Source organism: Chionomys nivalis, chromosome 7, assembly GCF_950005125.1.
Source record: "Chionomys nivalis chromosome 7, mChiNiv1.1, whole genome shotgun sequence".
Lineage (NCBI taxonomy): Eukaryota > Metazoa > Chordata > Mammalia > Rodentia > Cricetidae > Chionomys > Chionomys nivalis.
Window position 1 is genome coordinate 32,136,673 of NC_080092.1, and position 22,598 is coordinate 32,159,270.

The following is a 22,598-nucleotide window of genomic DNA, read 5'->3' on the forward strand; positions in this document are numbered from 1 at the left end:
TTTTGTCTTTCTTTTTTTAAATTATGGCTTTGGGCATTCTTCTACCTTTGATGAAATCATAATCTTAAATGTAATTCTATGATTATATTAACTTTTGGTAGTGTCACTTGTGGAGGTGCATGTCTTTTTTTCCCCTTTGGTTGTTTTTTCCTTTAATAATGTCCAAAACCATCTGTAATTCTTCCTAATGGGTGGCTCAGACTGGTCTCATAGTAGTTTTGCTCTTCTACCCTTTGTGTGATGACTTCAGTTACCCTGTGCTTGATACGGGGTCCTTCTCCCAGACTACTGTGGGCTTTTCAGGGTTACCTGTCCAGGAGGGATTCTTTCTGTGTCATTAAGTCTTGAATTAAGTGTTGAAGCTGCCTTAGCAATGAGTACATACAGCCAGTAAGATACCATTTCATTTCTTGTGTGAAGTACTTAGGGTAATTGTTTGTATAGCAATAGTTACAATTTACTCTACATATGTATATACCCACCACTTTGCTGTGGATTCTTAAGAGCATTTGCTTCTCTTACAGAGGACCTAAGTTTGGTTACAGGCATCTGTGTCAAGTGGCTCACAAATGCCTGTAACTCCAGCTCCAAGGGATCTGACGCCCTCTTTTGTCTTCTGTAGATGTGTGTGTGTGTACACACAGTATATACACATACATACACATAAATAAAAATAAATTTTAAAAACAAATAGATGCTTGCGGCAGTCCTTGTAGTCACATATGATATAGATTCTTGCCCAGTCTTACAGATCAGAAGACTAAAGTCAGTAAGAGCCGGCAGAAGACGGTTACACCCAAGTTTACTAATATGCATTCAGTTTCCTGAGCTTGGCTCTGAGCATCTAGGGTTTAATTTAGCTTTAAATTCATAAAGATTTATAATATGTCTTACTTAAGAAATTGCTTTTTTTTTTTAAGGAAAACACCCTGAGTTTTGTTTGTTTTTACATTTGTTTGTTTGTTTGTGTAGGGGGTTCAGAGAACAACTAGAGGGAGTAGATTCTTACCTTGCACAGGGTAGGTCCTGGACAGATGGAGTCTGAGGATCTAAATGATCAGCCATCCTAGCTGAAACAGCAAACTTCTGGTTCAGTGAGAGACTCTGACTCAGAGCAGTAAGGGGGAGCAATAGAGGAAGATTCCTGATACCCTGCACCCACGTACCTCCATAGTCATATGCATGCACTGCACCACATACCACACACACTCACACACGCTGAAGAGCGGAATGTTTGTCAGATAGTGTAGATTTCTCACCCACATTCCTCACAATATCCATTCATTCTGATATGCTCTAGAGGAACCAGGAAAGAAAGAAGTGTAAAGGACAAGCTTTGGGAAATGCTTGGATTGGAGCACTTGCAGAGGCTCTTCGTGCTCATTGACACATGAGGTCTTGGAGATGTCTTAGAGGGAATAATTCTTTGATAAAAATTACTTTCTGGGCTTGTTTGACCACACAATTCTTAATCATCGATTATAGTAACAACAAAAATAAAGAGGTTGAGAAGTAGAGTACGGGGTGAATTCCAGAGGAACTGCAACTTCTGTAGGGCAAACAGGATAGAGGTGAACATAAGGGCAGTAGCAAATGGCATTTCATTGTGTCTAGAAATGTCTTATGTCAGTCCCATTTAGAGATACCTTAAAAATCAGTAATAAGTAAACTTAATGTAACAATAGACAAAGGATTTAGTGATTAGACATTTCAATAAGCATTAGAAAAAAATGCAGTCTAAACAATGAGGTACTATTTCACACCCATTGGGTAAATGTAGCTGCTGTTGGGAATGTGGAGCCAGCTTCTAAAACAGTTCAACTGTTTCCTTAAATTTAAGCACAAATTTACCATATGAGCCAGCAGTCTTATCCCTAGCAGCCAATGCAAGAGAAACAGAAAAAAGAAAGCAGACGAGAGGGGAAAGTGTATGTTTAAATGTCCCAGTAGAGTATTTCAAATACCCATCAGCTCGTGAGTAAGTAAACAAAACAATATATGTCCATAGACTGAAATGCAGCTTATCAGCTAAATGGAATTAACTGGGCTGAGAGAAGGTTGTGTGGACTAGGGGCCAGACTAAGCTATCTATTGACTTCTCGGCCAGCCTGGCCTACAAAGGGAGACCTTGTCTCAAAAACCGTATTGATACATAGATAAACTTCAGAAATATTATGTTAAGTAAAGGGAGCCAGACACAAATGCCAGCTACTGCCTAGTTCCAGTTTATATAAAACATCTTGGAAAATCAGCTTTAGAGAAACAGAAAGCAGGATTAATTGGTGTGAATGACAGCTATTAATTGAATGTGGGGAAACTTTTTGGGCATGATCAAAATTTCCTAAACTTGGATTGTAATCATGGTATTTTCTATAAACTTACTGAGTTATGCACTTACAAAAGGTCACTTTGGCCTGGAAAGATGGCTCAATGGCTAACTGTACTCACCACCTGTAACTCCAGATCCAGGGGACATGATATCCTCGCCTCTGTGTATACCTGTACTCATGTGAACATACCCATATGTAGACACGTTTTTTAATCTTAAAAAAAAGAAGTATAAACCTATGGTATACAAATTTTATTTATTAAAGCTATTTTTAATGCATACTAAAGATCAGAAACAACATAAAATAAATTTCTGCTGAGAACTTGTCATTTTATTCTATCACTGAGGGAGCATGAGACAAAGCAGAGAAAACCCATTGAAGGAGAATGAAGTCACAGGAATACTTAGTCTGCTTCCTTTTGCTATAAAGGACACAACTGGGACAGTTGACGAAATAAGAATCTTTTTTGTTGTTTGGTTTTGTTTTGTTTGAGGCAGGGTTTCTCTCTGTAACCACCCTGACTGTCCTGGAACTTGCTCTGTAGTCCAGGCTGGCCTCGAACTCACAGAGATACACCTGAAAATAAGATTCTTTAACTAAACAGTTCTGGGTTATATGTCCTCAAATATTCTTACCTTAACACATCATCAAGTGTTCATGAGATAGTCTGTTGTTACTTTTATTCCCATTTTAAGTGTTCAGAGGAGAAATTAAAAACATAAAGATAAAACCTATTTTTTTAAAAGTGGACAGGTGTAAGCTGAGCAGTGGTGGCACACACCTTGTGCTTGCCTTTAATCCCAGCACTCAGGAGTTCAAGGCCAGCCTTGTCTACAAGAGCTAGTTCTAGGGCAAGCACCAAAGCTACAGAGAAACCCTGTCTTGGAAAACACACACACACCAAAAAAAAAAAAAAACCCACACACACACACATACACAAAAACTAGTTTCCAGGATAGGCTCCAAAGCTACAGGGAAACCCTGTCTCAAAAAAAACAAAAAAAGTGGACAGGTGTAAAATAGAGAAGTGCTTTCCCTCCTAATAGTGAGGACGTGTCAGGTGTCTTTGAGGGTTAAACTGAAAGATTAGTGACAGATCCAAAATCTGCTTTTTGGTCAGATAATAGGCTGAAGTACACTATTAAGATGTTTTATTTAAACAAAAGTTACATAATTATTTAGATAAAAAGCATGATATAGTCTTAATAAAAAAGCAATAGGAATAAATCTATTCATTGAAAAGATTTCTGCAATTTAATTTTATTTAAAAGACGACAGTGGTATGCCATTTTATTTGGGAATTTGGCAATCTCTAAGAAGGCTCATCTTTGCATGTAAGAGGCCTCTAGGTTGTTTCTTTGATAGAAGAGTTTTTTCACTGTTTTGTTTGAACTCCTAGGCTGTTACTCATTGTTTCCTGCCTTTCAAACCGAATAAATTCTGTCTCAGCCTGTTACATACTCACTGTCTTAGTTACGGTTTCTATTGCTGTGAAGAGACCACAGCAGCTCATATTTTAAAAAAAGAAGAAAAAAACGTTTAATTGAGGTAGCTCACTTACAGTTTCATAGATTCAGTCCATTATCTCATGACGAGGAGCATGGCAGCATGCAGGCCTACATGGTGCTGGCTACATCTTGACCAGAAGGCAATAGGAAGTCAACCGACAGTCATACTGTGTGGTACCCTGAGTATAGGAAGCCTCAAAGCCCGCCCCCCACAGTGACACATTTCCAACAAAGAAAACCACACCTCCTGGAGGAGGCCATTTTCTTTCAAAGTACCACACTCATCATCAGAAAAATATGACCAGTGATTTATGTCTGGCTTACAGATCTCCATTTATAGTTGTTCCTGCTTCTTTTATTTTGTTCTAGTCTCTAACTTATGTCTAAGAGTTTATCACAGCACTGGGGGAGTTTGCTTGCCTAGTAAGCCTTATAACTGGAGTTATAGAACCCATGTAAAAGCTGAACACAGTAACACAACCATTTGTAATACTTCTACCAGGAGATGGCAGGCAGAAATAGAATCACCAGAAACTGATGGACCAGATAGCCTGGTGTAGGCAGCAGTGAACAGGAGAAGCCTTGTCTTGAACAGGGTAGAAGAGTGAGGAGCAGCATCCAAGCTAGTGCTCAGACCTCCACGTTTTGTGCCATGTCCTGCATGTTTGCACCCCTGTACACTGATATGCACACACACAGTTTTAAAAGTTTATCGCAGACTTCAAACTTGCCACTTCAGTTGTAAAATCAAAATAGGTTTCTGGCAGATGATGTAGCATCTCTAAATTTGTGAAAAGAATTTGACATGTACAGTTACAGTGTTGGAGTTTGAATCCTATATCCAGTTGTATTTGCAGGGTTGTGAGTTTGGACAAGTAAGTCTTTAAAATATATCCTCACTTGTTAAACACCTGAAAAGTGTCTGTCTGCTTTATCTACCCATCAGAGTGAGTGTGAAATTTATTGACATATAATTTTTTTAAGTTATACAAATTTTGAGCCTGTATTGACAAGAACCTCTTAAAAAATTATGAAGCAAATGTATTTATTCTTTTAAGTTGAAGGCTGGTATTTGTTTTGTTTCCAAGCATATTTTCTTCATCCCGAAAGCAGCATTAGGTAGGACTTCTGTGGCTAAATAGGTCCTACACAACACAGCTGGCCAGGGTGAATGCAATGCTGTGAGGAAGCGTATAGGAGTAGGAGAGCCCAGGGAGAGGACCTGGTTGATACCACTTGAAATTTGGTTATAGAGAGGTAAGTAAGTATTTCAGCCTTGTGATCTAGAGCAGAAGAAAGCCTGTTAACCTCTGAGAAACACTGTTTAAATGCATTTTTGTATGGATCATCTGAAGCCCTCTGGCTCCCATCCTTTCAAGGAGGCATTCCTTGACAGAGTGTTTAAAACTGTGGTCCTCTTCTAACTCCTGTTCCCCAATTCTCTTTTTTATATACATACTAGCAACTCCTTGCTCTCCATCTCTCTGACATGGTGGTGGGCTCCAACCCTCCCCAGATACCACTCTCGTCCTGTATGGCAGCCCTTCTCGTTCAGGGACCTTGTGTCGGAATTACTTCTGGTACAACTGTCATAAAGATACTAATGCCAGGATGCCCTTCTTCCCCAAACCTGTAACTGGAATTCTTAAGGGGAGGTGCAGAGGTGCATGATGAGCCTGCTTTTGCTCTTACATCATCTCTGTCAGCCCTTCACTTCAGTAATGTCGGACCAGTGCTTCTCATTGCTACATATTTGAAGATAAGCTAACAGACTGACAGAGAAGAACAAAGAAACAAGTGCCTGCCCTTGTGAATTTACAATCCAAGGCCTATCATCTTCAGGAACCTTCTTTGTTATGAGTCCCTTTTCTTACTTGGTTGACAATAAGGAAAAGATCTAAGTCTCTTTAAGTTGAGATTTTGTCTTTCCTTCCTGTTCCCTGTAGCGGTCAGTATGCTGTGAACATAGTAACATGTTGTTTTGATTTCATTTGAGCTGTTTGGTTTTTATATTAAGCTTTCTTTTCATATTGCTTAAAATAGACCTTAAAATTTCACATTTTAAGTGAAGAACTGTGTTTTCTTGCCTTGGCTGTGCTTCCAGAGCTGATGTGTTCACCTCATGAATGCCCTTAATCTGGTGACTGAAGGACGTCTTCCCGATGCAGAGTCTCCAGTATCAGTGACAGGAAAGACATTCAATATGTGGTTTTACTTCAGCTCCAGTTAGCAAAATGAGTTCTTTGTTGTGTAGCCAACGGATGTGTGTGGTAGTGTAAGGGAATTACGGGCTCTTGGATAGTAGAAATAGAACAAATTTGTCTAAAAACTAAGAGTGATTTTACTGGTTTTAGATTTTTATATAGATTTTACTGCTGTTCCTTAGTAGTCTGAATGAAATCCTATCAGATTATTGTTTAGTTGAAATCTCCGTCTAGACCTGTATGTCTTTAGCAATAGGTAGACATTCTTAACCAAGTAATAGTGTTACAGCCTTTTAATCTCCATGTCACTCAGCAATAGCAATCCTACATTCTCTGACTCCTAAACAGAAGCAGTTGGCTGGCTCTTGTCATTTTTCCATGAGTTCTTAAAGAACTCACTTAGTTCTCTACTTAGCAATGAGTAGAGAATACACTTCATAAATTGCAAAACTGACTTTGAATATAAAAACATACCTTACAAAATTAGTTTAGAACAGCCACAAACACACTTCAAAAAAATGCCTTTACATATCAATAATTTGAATGAATAAAAATATAGTCATGTTGCTGTTTTATCATTTAAAGAGTTTTTTGGGTTTTGGTTGTGTGTGTTCATTTAGCCTCTTACTGAATATGGGTTTAATTACCTCATAAAAGATTAAGCCTGCAGTTTTAATTGTACTGCATGGCAGACAGAATTTAAATTGTGTGTTCAGTTTTGTATGTGGTTCCAGTATTGTTTCTGTATTTTCTATGTAGTACATATTTTTTTAAAACATTAAAAAAAAAAAGCTGTGCCATGTGTGATGGCACATACTTTTCATCTCATCACTGAAGAGAAGAGGCAGAGGCAGGTGGATCTCTGAGTTCAAAGCCAGCCTGGTCTACCTAGTGAGTTCCAGAAAAGCAGGGCTATATAAGGACCCTGTCTCAACCTCCCACCCCCACAAAAAATTAAAATTGAGTCTAAAATTGACACAGTGAAACAATAGGGTTTTTTTCAAGGTCTATTTGTGTGTGTGTGTGTGTGTGTGTGTGCGTGTGTATGAGTAAGTATGGGTCACACCTGAGCTGATGCTCGTGGAGGCCAAAAGAGGACCAGATGTCCTGAAGCTGAAGTTCCAGATAGAAGTGAATACTGAGAGTTGAACTTGGGTTCTCGGGAAGAACAGCTTTTAACTGAAGAGCCATCTTTCCCCTGAAGCAGTAGTTTAAAACAAAAATAGTAGCTTCAAAAAATAAATGTAATGAACCATTTTAAAACTTTCCCGTGGGTTTTTAACTTTTCCTTAATTTTACATATCTTGAGTGGATGGAGAAGCCCTTCTACCTCATGGGTATTTGAGTATGCCCTGTTATACTTGCTTTCTTGTTTGAGCCCATCATTGACTTACTTTTTTGTCTGTCTTGTGCCTATCTTTTCCCACTGGCCACAAAAGAGGAAGAAGATAATATTAAGATTCTGCATAGGTTTGGAATTCTAGTTTATAAGTAGATTTCATGGAGGTGAGGATATGGCTTAGTAGGTAAAGTGCCTATTATGCAAGCAATGGAAACTGAGTTCAGATCCCCAACACCCATGTAAAACAGCCAGGTGCTATGATGATAGCACTAGGGATATGGAGAAAGGCAGATCCCTGGAGCTTATTGGCCAGTCAGCCTAACCAGATCTGTGCACCCCAGATACAAAAGTAAAAGTAGCAGTGAGAAAGCTCAGCAGATGAAGCACTTGCCCCACAAGACGAGCTGTCATAACCTGAATTCAACCTTCATGTGGAAAAGGAGAGAACCAACTCCATGAAGTTGTCCTCTAACCTCCACATGTGCAGGATGCCTCCAAATTATAATAAAGTAAAATGTAAAGAATTTTTTAAAAAGTAAAGAGCAATAGCAAAAGACAACCAGTATCAACTTTTGGCCTCCACACATACATATATGCACACATGCACATATCCTCATGAACACATGCATGTACACCCCTACATCTACAAATGAAATAGAAATCCATTTCACAGGTTACAGATTAGAAGACACTAAGAGATATATAGAGTTCTGGTGGTTGGTGTGAAAGTTAACATGTAGGCCACTCTCCTCCAGCTTAAATCATCCCTACTTGGAATGCCTGTGTGCTTAACCAATTATTTAAAAGTATTTTATAAGAAAGTTGTAACAAAACATAACTGTAAGAGTTTCACTTGAAAAGGACACAACACTAAGGAGATAGACTCTTGAAACACAGATAACAAATAATAAGGTATTTATTAAGTTGGCATGCAGATTGACTCATTAAAATCAATAACAAAGGTTTGTGGAGAATCTGGCTTAAGAAAGAGTTCAAGTGAAGAAATCCTGGTACCTTTAATTTAATTATTGGCTAATGTGTGCCAAGTTACTAAGGAAACCCCTGGCTGTGTCCTTGTGAACATTTTCCAAATGAGGAGGCAGTAGCCTTATCCTGCTCTTGATATTAGAAGCATTATATTCATTTTTTAGCGAGAAACTGCTGTCTGGAAAAGACTCGGAAAAACTGTAAACAGTCTTTCCTAATGAGCGTGCTTGGAATGTGAATGTCAAAATAAACAATGTTAGTAACTTATTTTAATCTATGACTACATACTCATATAAAAGATAAAAGAAAATGGAAATTTCATGACGAATGGAGTATTTACCTGGTCTCAAAGTGCTTCCTCACAGAGTATTTACTGATGACACAAGGGGAAAGAGTAGCTTCATGGTGCAAATGTCTGGAGAACATCGCTTTCATAGATGATCAGAGTAAACATTGGTAATGGATGGATCAAAACTACACCATCTGGTAGTGAAAAGCACACACCATGCGTGACCTGGACCTAGCTGTGAGGAAACACCTTCTGCAGAGTAGCTGAGCTGTAAACCCTCAAGGTCATCAACTTCAAAGAAAGACTGAGTGACTGTTTGAAAACTAACAGTATCTTTAAAAACCCTGATGGGTAAGTGCTTTGAACAACTCTGATCTATACTGCTATAAAGGGATATTATTGGGAATATTGATGAGACATGAAAATAATTCTGAAATGAGATGATATGGTATCCATTTGTATCCATTCAGAATCATTTTTAATTCGAAGGGGTTGTTTCCTTCTCCCTTTCTTCCTCACTTGTTTCCCCCTTCCCCTGATGTGTGTGCGTGCGTGTGTGTGCATGGTAGTAGAGGGAATGTATACTGTATATCTGGGATAATGAAGTAAGATATCAGGCCAGCAGCTCACCTTCAAAGGTTCTAGGGTTTAAATAAATAGTTACTTTCGTTTGGGGGGGGGAGCTTTGTTTTTTTGTTTGTTTTGTTTTCAAGACAGGGTTTCTCTGTGTAACAGCCCAGGCTGTCCTGGAACTTGCTCTGTAGACCAGACTGGCCTCACTCCTGCCCCTGCCTCCAGAGTACTGGAATTAAAGGCGTGTGCCACCACTACCTGGCTGATACTTCCAACTTTTCTGAAAGTTAAGAATTTTTTTAAATTAGCAAGTTAGAAAATACATATATGAAAATTACATTGCGATTCCATTATCACCCCCATCAGAAACTTAACAAATAACAAGGCTGGTGAGGCTTCTGGGGGAGGTAGAATGGCAGGGAACCTTAATGTAACCATTGGGAAGCAAATTGGTTTAGCCACTGTGGAATCAGTATGGAGGGTCCTTAAAACCAAAACTAGGACTCCTGTCTGATCCAGCTGTACCACTCCTGTGGATGGATCTGAGGACATACAAGTCAGCATGTTGCTGCAGCAGCAGTCGCAGTAGTCGGGGACAGGACCAGTCCATGTGTCCACCAGCAGATGAAGGGGTGGACGATGTGGTGAATATACAGAACGGAGGGTTTGGGGCTTTTATTGTTTTCCTTTTTTTAAGACAGAGTCTGTAACTTACGTAGCCCTTGATGGCCTGGAACTCAGGCGACAATTTGGGGGGCTCTAGGAATGGTTCCTATAGGGAGAGAAAGCCATAAGTGGGGCTCCAGGGAAGGAGTTTTTGAATAGTTGAAAAACTGCTGTGTGGAAAGTGGATTTTCTTTGATTCTGGAACACAGTTTGAAATTGGATCTATTGACATGGTCTTCCCTTCACTGTATGCAGTGTTGTACCGTAGCGGGTGGATGAGATGTCATTTACTCCATGCTGCTTTGTCTAAGGACAGAGCCAAGAGCTATGGAGACATTTAGTTATGGGTGGACATTTGGAAGTCTTTATTTGGGCAAAGATTTTCTTTCTACTTTAACTACCTGTGGTTAAAACTGGTTGCCTTGAAAAGGCTAGTATTTGTAGGCTTCCTATAATCTATTGAATGTAACCACTCCAAAATCTTTCAGCCAGAAACTAAGATGTATATAAATCTTTGTTCCTACCATCTCTTGGTTTTTATGACACAAAAAGACCCAGACCAAGATTACCAAGCGAGCTCACATAGTCAAGAGGTAGCGTGAGACAAAAAGTTGGCATTTAAGTACTTGTCTTAGACAGGGTCACTACTGCTGTGATGAAACACCATGGCCAAAAACAACTTGGCGAGGAAAAGGCTTATTTCGCTCCCAATTCCACAATACTGTTCATCATTGAAGGAAGGCAGGACAGGAACTCTAACAGGCAGGAACCTGGAGGCAGGAGCTGATGCAGAGGCCATGGAGGGGAGCTGCTTACTGGCTGGCTCCTCTTGATTTGTTCAGCCTCCTTATAGAACCCCAGGACCATCAACCCAAAATGGGATGGACACTTGTTGATATAAAACTAGCCAGCACTGTATATTGTCTCTTAGCTTTACTTGTGTGAGATTGAAGAATTTCTTTTCAGAAGGGTAAAGGAGCATGGGCTTTTTGAAGATAACCTAGTCCAATATCATAGTGAATCATCAATGACCGTGGCCTTACTTGGTAGCAGCCACATTTGATTCCCCTCCAGTTTTCAGTTGGTGCTGTGAGATTTTGTGGGTTTGAGTGGATGGTGCTGATGTTGTCATAACTCCACTGCAGCTGCTTTCATGCCAGTGTACTTCAATGACAAAACTGTATTTTCCAGTGTCATGATACCCACAGTCCCTCTTTGCCATAGTTTACTGCCTTGTCCCTTCCATCACACATCTTGACTGTCAGCTACTTATCCACTCATAGTTCTGATGTAATCCTGAGCAACATCAGGTGAACATCCTAACCTAAATTTCTTCTAGTCCTTCAACCATTCATTTCTTCAGGGATCTGATCCCATCACTGTTCTCCTGGTTCTTCCCACCTCACTGAACTGTCAATCTCAAGTCTCAAACTCAGTATCCTGCTTTCCGATCACTGCCTCTGTGTATTCTTCCCTCTCCTTTCTAGTTTTTTAAGCACATTTTCCGTCTTTTCCTAGTTTTTCTCCTGACTCCTCTATGCTATTCTTCTTAAACTAACCACTACTAGTCACTTTTAAGTTTTCTTTAAAATTGTATGTATACATTTATGTATGTATGTGTACTACATGTGTTCTTGGTGTCCTCGGAGGCCATTAAAGGGTGTTAGGTTCCCTGGAACTGGAGTTAGACATCTGTGAGCCACTGTGTGGGTACTGGAACCAAACCTGGGTCCTGTTAAGAGCTGATACATCTCTCCAGCCCCACAATCAGTTGCTTTGACCAACAATTTCATCAGGGCAAAGACTATCCAAATATGGCTCACCAGATACACTGAACCATTTGGTTCCCCAGATTCCTTGAGTGTTAGGGTGAGGAATTTGGACTTCAGTTTTATAGGGAGGGAACAGCAAAGACACTTGAACTGAAGAATGACAGGACAAATCTGTGTTTTAAGAAACTAATAACAAGGCCGGGTGGTGGTGGCGCACGCCTTTGAGTTCAAGGTCAGCCTGGTCTATAAGAGCTAGTTCTAGGACAGGCTCCAAAAGCTTCAGAGAAACCCTATCTCGAAAAAAAAAAAACAAAATAAGACAAAGAGAAAGAAAGAAAGAAAGAAAGAAAGAAAGAAAGAAAGAAAGAAAGAAAGAAAGAAAGAAAGAAAGAGTAACAAATCTCAACAAGAAATATATAATTGAAACAACCATCCCTTGAATTTATCAAAATTACCGCTATGCTCTCCTCTAATGCTGGAGAAAATGTACTGTCTCAAGCTTACTGAGCAAGTGCTCTGCCAAAGAACTACACCCTTACTGTGATGGTTTGAATGAGAATGCCCACTCATGGGTTCATACTATTTGGGAAGAATTAGGATGTATGGTCTTCTTGGAGGAGGTGTCTCATTGGAAGAGGGCCTTGAGGTTTTAAAACACTTGCACGTCCCCAGTGTGTTCTCTGCCTCCTATGCAAGGATCAGGATGGGAACTCTTGGCTGTTCCTGCCGTCATATCTTTGCTCTGCCATCATGGGCTCTGACCCTCTGAAGCCATAAGCCCAATTTTAAAAGCTCCCTTTTCTAAGTCAGTTTGGTCATGATATTTTGATAGAGCAATAGAAGAGTATCTAAGATGACTGCCAAACATGAAAAAAGAAAAAACTACATACACTGTTAAAGACTTAAGCCAGTAGAACCGTCTGTGAACAGACTAGACTAATATAGGGGAAGCAAGATGGGGTTTGACTGTCCCTTGACAGATGAACAGTGTGCTGTAGGTATAGAGTTATACCTGTCATTTCAGTAGCTATCCTAGAACTTTGAAGTGATTTTTAAGACTCTTTCATTTAGCTTGTGGTGTTCTGATTAACATGTGAAAGGTCATTGGGTTCTGTAAGACTAATTCTAGTGCCATTACCAGTAACTACCCAGTTAGAATGGTGCTACTGAAGGAACTTACTATGAGAGTGAGCTTCTATAAGGGGAAGTTTCCTGAAATTGTCTGAGTTTGAAACTCCTTAGAGCTTTGCATGGTGACTTGGACTTAACAGACATATTCAACTGTTGGCCTGTTTTAAATGGGATCTTACACAGAGATGGTATTTTCTAGAAAGCACGTGAGCCTGTAGCAGGAGAGTAGTGTTAGTCTGCAGGTAGCTGAGTGCCTCCTGAGCGAGTAGAGAACAGTTGAAAAGGGAATGGAGTCCTACATTCTGTAGTAGGATTTTGAGTTCCTCCTTTTACTTTCTATGAATAGCAAGCAACAGATAACCCATTAGCTATAGCATTTGTTACCATCTGTCATGAAATTTGCAGTCGGTAACTATTGAAAAGAGAAACTTAGGTTCTAAAGGGTTATACAACATGCTCAGATTTGAATCTTAGAACTTCTTATTCCAGAGTCCAAAGGAGCGTAGTTCTGAGGTTTCTAATTTGGCACCTCAAAGTTGATTTTTATTGTAGGCATAATTATGGAAGTGTTATATTTTTCCATTCATCCTTTTTACTCATTGGAATATAGAATATCTGGAAGTCAGATGCTCTATTTTTCAGAAAGACAGATGACTCAGTAACTCTATGGCCATTGGTGGTAGTAGTGTTTGTGGTCCTGAGAATTGACTAGCGTATTACACATGCTGCACTTTCCTCTGCAGCTGAGCTGTATCCCCAGCGCCTTTAAATTTACTTACCAGTTATTTATTGTTTTTGTGAAAGGACTTTACTCTGTAATTCAGGCTATCCTGGAACTCAGTGTAATCCTCCTACCTCAGCTTCTCCATGCAGAGATTATAAACATGTGCCACCAGCTGATTATGCTGTGAGTGTTTTATTACCATTGATTAATAAAGAAGCTGCTTTAGCCTATGGCAGGACAGAATAGAGCTGGGCAGAAAAACTAAACTGAATGTAGAGAGAAAGAAGACAGGATAAGGGAGATGCCATGTAGCTAATGAAAGAGAAAGACACTGGAACCTTACCAGTAGGCCACAGCCTCATGGTGATACATAGGGTAATAGAAAAGGGTTACTTTAAGATGTAAGAGCTAGCTAGAAATATGCCTGAGCTATATGCCAAACAGTGTTGAAATTAATATAGTTTTGTGTGATTATTTGGGTCTGGGCAGCTGGGAACAAAAGAGCAGTCTCCCTTTACACCCAGCTTCTTTTTAACTACTTTATTATTGCTTTTGGAGACAGTCTTGTATATCCAGGCTGGCCTCATAACGGGTGTAGCTGAGGATGACCCTCCTATCTCCTGAGTACTGGGGTTACAAACATGAACCATCACATGCGATTTTTGTGTGGTACTGGGAATCAAACCTTGGGCTTTGTGCATGCTAGGCAAGCGCTCTACCAGCTGAGCCACACCTTAACCCTCCTTTTTTATTTTATTTTGAGACAATGTCTTATTAAGTCAACCAAGTTTCCCTTGAACTTGCTAGCCTCTTGCTCAGCCTCCTGAGGAGCTATGACTACAAGTGTACAACACCGGTCCCAACTTCTTTTTGTGTTTACATGGGAGTGGGGAAGATGAATAGAAAATATTGTAAATGCCTCTGAGGACAGAATCACTTCTGGAGATTAGAAAATAACAGTTTGGTAGATGTCATTATAGTAATTATTTCACCAGTGGATGCTGTGAGCATTGAGTAAAAGCTTTTTGAGGCTCTGGCTATTCACAGATTAGAAAGTATCACTCTACAGATTGCTTATTAATTAATAGAAATACATTTATTTATAATAAAATCTGGCAGGTACTAGTTATTCAAGTCATAAAGTTTGCCATCAGTAATAAAAGTAAACCCACTATTTGCTTCCTGAGGTGACTCCCTAGAGAGGGAGGGAGGAAAGGAAGGAGGAATTACCTCATAGTTCTCATACCAACAATAAAAGGACATCCATCAGGAACTGATCAAATGAGCACAAATAGAAAGGCATTTTCAAAATATCTGCCTTAGACTCTTCAGAAAGGGCAGTACTCTTCAGAAAGACAGCTTGGTGATTCACACCTGTAGTCCCATTGCTAGAGGTGGAAACAGGAGTTTCACCACTACGGCGGGAGTATCATGGCCATGAGGTGGTCTTCAGCTGTAGCACGTTTTGAGGCCACCTTGGACTACATAAGGAAGGCCTTGTCTTGAAAAAGAAAAGCAGGAATGGCAAGACCCAAAAGCACTTCCCACCAAGCCTAGCAACCTAAGTTTTGTCCCTTGGGGTCCACTTAGTAGGAGAGAACTAACTCCTGCAAGTTTTCCTCTCACCCCAGATGCATCATGGCACATTCACACACACAAATACAATGAATGAATAAATAAAATCTGTATATTTTTAAGTCAGTTTCATGAACAGTAAACTAAAATAATTAAGAAACTATTTAAGATCAAAGGAAACTATAATGAGACAAGATACCCAGGTATGGTATTCACAGCTCTTGTTTGAATTATTAGGCTGAATCAGAATATTTGAATATGAAGTATATTAGACACTATATTATTTTATCAGAAGTAATTTTAGTAGGATTAATTGTGTTAATTGTGAGCATCTGAAATAACCTTAGTAGCTATTGCTGAATTATTAAAGATTAAAATGTCCTGTTGGTTGTAATCTACTCTCAATTTGTCCAGCCAAAAGAAATAGATGTAGAAAAGCTAAAGTGTTTCCTGTCTGCAAACCTAAACAAAGGGTAATAAATGTTCCCATAGTGCTGAAACTGTTTCTAATAGTACGGGGGCTGGGGAGATGGCTCAGCAGTTAAGAACACTGGCTGATCTTCCAGAAGACCAGCACCCACATGGCAGCTCACAACTGTCTGTAACTCTAGTTCTAGACACCCTCACACAGACATACATACAAGCAAAATACAATACATATAGAATAAAAATAATAAAATGTGAAGAAAAAAGAAGAATTCCCAGAATAAAAAGGGGAAGAAAAGAAATGCTAATTCAAATAGCCACACTAACATACTAAAAGAATAAATTGGAGGGCTGGAGAGATGGCCTAGTAGTTAAGAATGCTTGCTGCTCTTCCAGAGGACCTGAGTTCAATTCCCAGGTCCTATATCAGGTAGCACACAAACACCTGTAACTCTAGCTCCAGGGAATCCAATACACTCGTACCAGCATACACATGGCACAGATATACAAACATATACATAAATATAAAATTAAGTAATTTAAAAATAAAATGAAGAAAGTTTCTCTAAGTAACTAAAAGCAAGGATCATAATAGTCTCATTTCATTGTCATCTATAAGAAATTAATACTGGGGCTGGAGAGATGGCTCAGTGGTTAAGAGCATCGCCTGCTCTTCCAAAGGTCCTGAGTTCAATTCCCAGCAACCACATGGTGGCTCACAGCCATCTGTAATGAGGTCTGGTGTCCTCTTCTGGCCTTCAGGCATACACACAGACAGAATATTGTATACATAATAAATGAATAAATATTTTTTTTTAAAAAAAAGAGAAATTAATACTATCTGTGGAGGTTTGACTTAGAAAGTCCTCCATAGGCACATGTATTTAAGCACTTGGTCCCTGGCCGGTGGTGCCAGTTAGGGATATTTTGGAGGTGTGGCTTTGTTGAAGGAGGTATTTGTGGAGGCCAGCTTTGAGAGTTTAAAGACTCCCAGCATTTACTGTTGCTCTCCCAGCTTACTGCTTACAGGTCAGGATATGAGGCTGGAGAGAATGACTCAGAAGTTCAGAGCACATTCTACTCTTGGTTCCCAGCACCCACATCAGATCTCTCACAACTGCTTGTGACCCCAGCTCCAGGGGATCTGATGACCTTTCCTGGCCTCTGCAGGCAACTGTAACTTACAAACAAACCCACACACATAAGCACATACTTGAAATTAAATTAACAATTTTTTTATTAAATGTGTTTTTTTATAATTATTATTATTATTAAAAATTTCCACCTCCCTTCCTCCCATTTCCCTTCCACATCCCCCCACTTCCCCTACCCCTCCCTCTCCAGTCTAAATTAACAGTTTTTTAAAAAGAAGGTGTGAGCTCTTAGCATCCAGTTCCTGCTGTCATACTTATTGTTACCATGTTTCCCTACTATGACGGACTCCTTCCCTCTGATCTATAAACCAAGTAAACCCTTCCTTCTGTAAGTTGCCTTGGTCATGGTGTTTTATCACAGTAAGAAAAGTAATACATAGGTACCTGATTGTTAAAATGCACGGAATTCCAAAGCTTTGTCTTGGTGTTTCAGAACATAGGCACAGTGATGAAAGTAACAAATATTTTATGTCTGCTTAAATGCCTTCGTCTTTCTAGTTAATGAATCCTTCTTTCCTACCAGTCACTGCTGTTCTAATTCTGATTCAATCCTGAGTGTTAAAATTTCTCTGTCATCATCCCTTCTGAATCTGGATCAATACTCCCAAGATCTTTTTTTGTTTTGTGTTTAAGGTTTACTTACCCTTTTTTGTATATGTGTGTGTACCCGCATGAGTCTATGTGCACCTTGTGTGCAAGAGCTCTCGAAGGCCAGAAGAGTGTCAGTTCCCCCTTAGAATTGGAATTACAATGGTTACGAGCTGCCATGTGAGTGCTGGGCACCAAACCCTCTCCTCTGCGAGAACAGCCAGTGCTCTTAACCATTGAGTCATCTCTTTAGCCTACATCCCCAAATGTTTAAGTGTCTTAGATTCTTTGAGCCCAACTCAGCTGCAAGTGTTGGAGAGAAGGGGTCTGCAGTGTACTGTATTAGCATCTGTAGCAGATCACTGCCTTCGTTAGTATCTGAGTGTGCAGCTGGGACTTTTTATTTGATCTTTTTCAGTCTCCTTTGCCAGCCCTCCCCAGTCTCTTCCTTGTGCTAGGATAATAAGGCTATACCAAGATTCGGTCACTCTTGCCCTCCTGAGAGTCGGTGTACTTTTCATGTTAGTTAAGATCAGGTAATTTCTTTATCGCCTAAGAAGTGAAAGAAAAATAAAAATTAAAAGAAGTGAAAGAAAACCTTGATTGTGGTATGTGCTCAGTGAATATTGACTGGTGTTGAACTAATTAAATGTTTCTTTCCCAAACAGCTCTTCTGTTGAGAATAGTTGACTCGTCCATTTAGTGTTTGTTTAAATGAAATTACTGGACTGGTTCCTTTGGCTAACTGTGCAGCTCTCCCCACTACTTTTCCAGCTTGAATCTTCAAGAGGGAGCCTCAGAACTGATTTCTAAAACCAATTGTACTTGGTGTGATTATAAAGCAATGAGACTGATTGTCATATGTCGTTTGTGGGATCCGTCTCAGTTACTTTATAGCCATACCTGGTATTCTACACCACAGATTATGCCTGTTGATCAACATTGTAAAAGCACAAACTTAAGGTTTTTAGATGGAAATTTAAACTGGTTTAGCATTATTTTATGATTTTTTTCTTTAGCTTATTGACCAGAGGCAGGTATTAATAATGCTAACTTTAATTTTGCAGTTTTGTTTTTGTTTATAGTTTTTAAGTAAAAAAACTGATAAACTGTTCTGATAAAATGGCTAAAACAGTTTTAAATACAATGCTACACGAATATATATTCCATTGTACCATATTTTTCTTAAAACTTTTGTTATTGAGTTTCTGTTACATATCATCTTGACTGCTAAACATAACAAAGCATATAAAACCAAATAAATGTCTTTAATATTTATCAAAGGAGCCTTCAGAAGGTCAAATTTTGGTGTACTCTGTTTTTAGGGGGTATTTTCTATTTAGATATATAACCTTTCTTCGTATTCATGTAAGTGGTTATAATTTTCTTTTTCCCAAAATAAATGGGAAGCCTTTTTCTGGGTTCTTTGGAAAAGATATATTATAAAATTGCATGTTGTGGCCAGGCAGTGGTGGTGCACACCTTTAATCCCAGCACTCTGGAGGCAGAGGCAGGAGGATCTCTGAGTTTTGAGGCCAACCTGGTCTACAGAGTTCCAGGACAGCCAAGACTGTTGTACAAAGAAACCCTGTCTTGGGGTGATGGGAGGGAGTTGCACATTGTGACACTTAGCTTTCCCTTAGGAAATGACAGCTGCTGACAGTTGCATGTGGTAGAGAAGCTTCCCCTGCCTCCTTAAATAAAGTAGAAAACTATTCCCTACCAGAGGACAAAAGGGATAGTGACCCGTGCTATCCTCAGGAGAGTAGTTGCTTGCTTTGACTTATTTCTGCCCCCTGGAACCATATAAGAATAGGGCTTAGAAAAACAACTGAACCATCCTTGTAGTTAATTTACATAATTTGTGCCTGTGGGCAGACCTCTGAACAGCTATTAGAAGCTGAAGCTTTGGGTTCCATTCTGATACTAGTTCAGAAATTTGAAACTTGCCTAGAGGACTTGAGTGCACTGCACATGGTTAGACGTGATGGGACTGAGACAGAATATTCAAGTTTGTGGCCAGCCTGGGCAACATGAGATGCTGTCTCCAAACTGTGTAAGGAAAATCTTGAGTTTGAGATCCAGACGGGCTGTGGAAAGAGCTTGATTCCAGTTAGCTCTAGACAGAAAACCAAGGTTATTTTCAAATGTTACCAGTAAAAGATGTTGCCATTTGGTACTGTAAGTCACTGTAGCCAAGCATGTGTCCTAAGACATGTGCTTCTATATATTCCCTGTTCTACACACAGTTGTTGCTCAGCAATGCATGTGAGAAGCACCTATCTATGCCATAAGTGACAGCACTTTTCTCAAGATCTTTTATACTGTAACCCATCCTGATTAAGTCACAGGTGGCTGGCTTCATATTTCTCAGTGCAGCTGTAAGGCAGGTCATGCATTAGTAAGACTACAGTGTTTTATGCCTTACCTACTTATCTGGAGTACTGTGTATGTTCCCACTCCTGTGAGTGTGCACATCTGCAGCCTCATGTCAGCTGAACAGTGGAGTCTGCAAACCTTTCTCTTTAGCAGAAGTTGTGTTAATTTCTCCAGGGAACATATATGTATATTAATTTGATGTCTATGAATTTCAGCTGTCACTTGAGTCTGTGTGTTTGTTTTACATTACAGGCACGGGAGATATTATTGCTGTCATGATAACAGAATTGAGGGGTAAAGATATTTTGAGTTATCTGGAGAAAAACATCTCCGTACAAATGACAATAGCTGTTGGAACTCGAATGCCGCCAAAGAACTTCAGCCGTGGCTCTCTAGTCTTCGTGTCAATATCCTTTATTGTTTTGATGATTATTTCTTCAGCGTGGCTCATATTCTACTTCATTCAGAAGATCAGGTACACAAATGCTCGCGACAGGAACCAGGTGAGCTAACCAGTACTCTAAACAGCCATAATCCATGAGGATCCTGTGATCATACATCTTAAATGCTTCTTTATATAATGTATTTAAAACAAAACCAATAACAAAAACATGTCAGGGCGGTGGTACACACCTGTAATCCCTGCCCTTGGGAGTTGGAGGCCAGCTGGGCCATACAGTGAGTTTCAGGCCAGTCTGAGCTAAACTCCATTTCAGTTTTTTAAAAAGAAGAAGAAGAAGAAAATGTTGTTTCACGTAAACACAGTATAGTTATCAAAGTCAGAAAATGAACTTTTTTAGATACATTTCTTAACCAATAGGCTCTCTCAGGTTCTCCAGCACTGCTCAGATATGTCCTTGACAGCAAAGAAAATCCCGGGTTGCTTAGGTAAGAATATAGGTTATGTTTGATTGACATCTCAGAATAGCACAGATCAGGTGTTTTGTACTTGTCAGTGTGGCGTGTTTCATGGTTCCATCCAGGTTGTCTGCATTTTGTCAGCATCACCAGCTCTTTTTAAGCTTTAGGGTAATGGTAGCCTTGCTCTGATCTGTCAGAAGCAGTAGAGACCCACTTCCCCAGTCATGGCATCTTGCCTAACTGTAGGAATATCAAAGCACAGGTACACTGCTGTTACTGAGTCCACTAATGTCTGCAGAGCTGTCCTGTTTGGTTTGTGTTCATGCATGTGCATGTGTGTGCTTCTGTTCAACTCCATCACATGCAGATTCATGAACTCACCACAGTCAAGCCATAAGGAAAAGGTCATCTGCTGTCTCATAGCCAGAGACTCCTTCTTCCCCTAACCCTTCACCACCACTAACCTGTTCCCCATCTCTGGTGTTGTCATTTCAAGAATGTTGTATAGGGCTGGAGAGATGGCTCAGTGGTTAAGAGCATTGCCTGCTCTTCCAAAGGTCCTGAGTTCAATTCCCGGCAACCACATGGTGGCTCACAACCATCTGTAATGAGGTCTGGTGCCCTCTTCTGGCCCGCAGACATACACACAGACAGAATATTGTATGCATAATAAATAAATATTTAAAAAAAAAAAAAAAAAAGAATGTTGTTTAGCCAGGTGGTAGTGGTGTGTGCACTTGGGAGATGCAGTTGGGAGACAGAGGCAGGTGGATTTTGGTAAGTTCAAGGCCTGCCTGGTCTACAGAGAACTAGTTCCGGGACAACCAGAGCTATGCAAACAAACCCTGTCTTGAAAAAAAAATGATGTATAGACTTTACCTGGAGAGCTGGGTTTCTTCATCTTCACTCAGCATAGTTCCAGGAAGTCCTTACAAACTGTATACATCAGTAGCTCTTTTTATTGGTGAGTAATATTCTATGGTGTGGATGTGCTATAATTTACTTAGCCATTCACTTATTGAAGAATACCTGAATTATTTTCAGTTTGGGGCTATAATAAAATAGCTATGAATATTCATGTACAGGTTTTTATCTGACCATGAGTTTTCATTTCCTTGTAATAAAAAGAACTTCTGAACACAATGTAAGTAAATGTTTAGTTTATGTTTTTTTCTTGTTGTTTTTTTCAAGACAAGGTTTCTCTGTGTAGCCCTGGCTCTCCTGAAACTCACTCTGTAGACCAGGCTGGCCTCCAACTCACAGAGATCCATCTGCCTCTGCCTTCTGAGTTCTGAGATTAATGATGTGTACCAGTATTAAAAAAAAAAAATGTCCTTTTCCAAAGTGGCTTCATTATTTTACATTCCTGCCGGTAGTGTGTGACTAGTTCAGTTCCTCCATGTCTAGACAACATTTGGTGTACATTTCTTTTGCTATTATAATGTGCATTTTTCCAGTGGTCATAATTGAACATCTTGCATGCATGCATGTGCATTCTGTGTAAGCATATTGTGCATATTGTTGAAGCCAGAGGTCAGAATGGAGTGTGCTGGGGTTACAGATGTGTCCCTCTGCACCCAGGCTTTGGATGCTGAAATGCAGATGCAGGTCCTCATGCTTATATAGCCAACACTGTGCTGGCAGCCATCACCCCGCCCTGATCATTTTTTCAAGTGCTTCAATGCTTAAATCTCCTGCCCATTTTTTCCCTGAATTGTCTTTTACTGTTGAGGATTTTTTTGTATATGTTATTTATTTATGTTTTATATGTTTGCCCAGATGCATGTCTGTGCACCACATGGATACAATGCCCAAGGAAACCAGAGAGGGTGTCAGATTCTCTGGGACTGGTGTTACAGGCAGTTGTGAACCACATGGGTGCTAGGAATCAAACTGAAGTTTTCTGCAAGAGCAACCAGTGTTCTTAACCACTGAGCCATCTCCAGCTCCTTGCTGTTGAGTTTTTAAACTCTGTGTAGTGTAGATATGGTATTGCTTTGACCGGCATGTGCCTTGCAGGTGCTTTTTTCCTCATCTGCAGTTTGTCTGTTCAGCTGCTTTAACAGTCTTGGAAAACAAATGGTTGGGG

General features: G+C 39.8%; 1 protein-coding gene across 3 annotated transcripts in view; it reads left to right on the plus strand.

The window, feature by feature from the left end:
* Rnf130 (ring finger protein 130) overlaps positions 1 to 22,598 on the plus strand; it is a 105,741-nt gene that overhangs the window by 31,244 nt on the left and 51,899 nt on the right. For all 3 annotated transcript variants that reach the window (XM_057773631.1, XM_057773630.1, XM_057773632.1), the window contains exon 3: positions 19,901 to 20,151. In XM_057773631.1, coding sequence (XP_057629614.1) covers positions 19,901 to 20,151 — 251 coding nt within the window. The remainder of the gene's footprint in view (positions 1 to 19,900; positions 20,152 to 22,598) is intronic.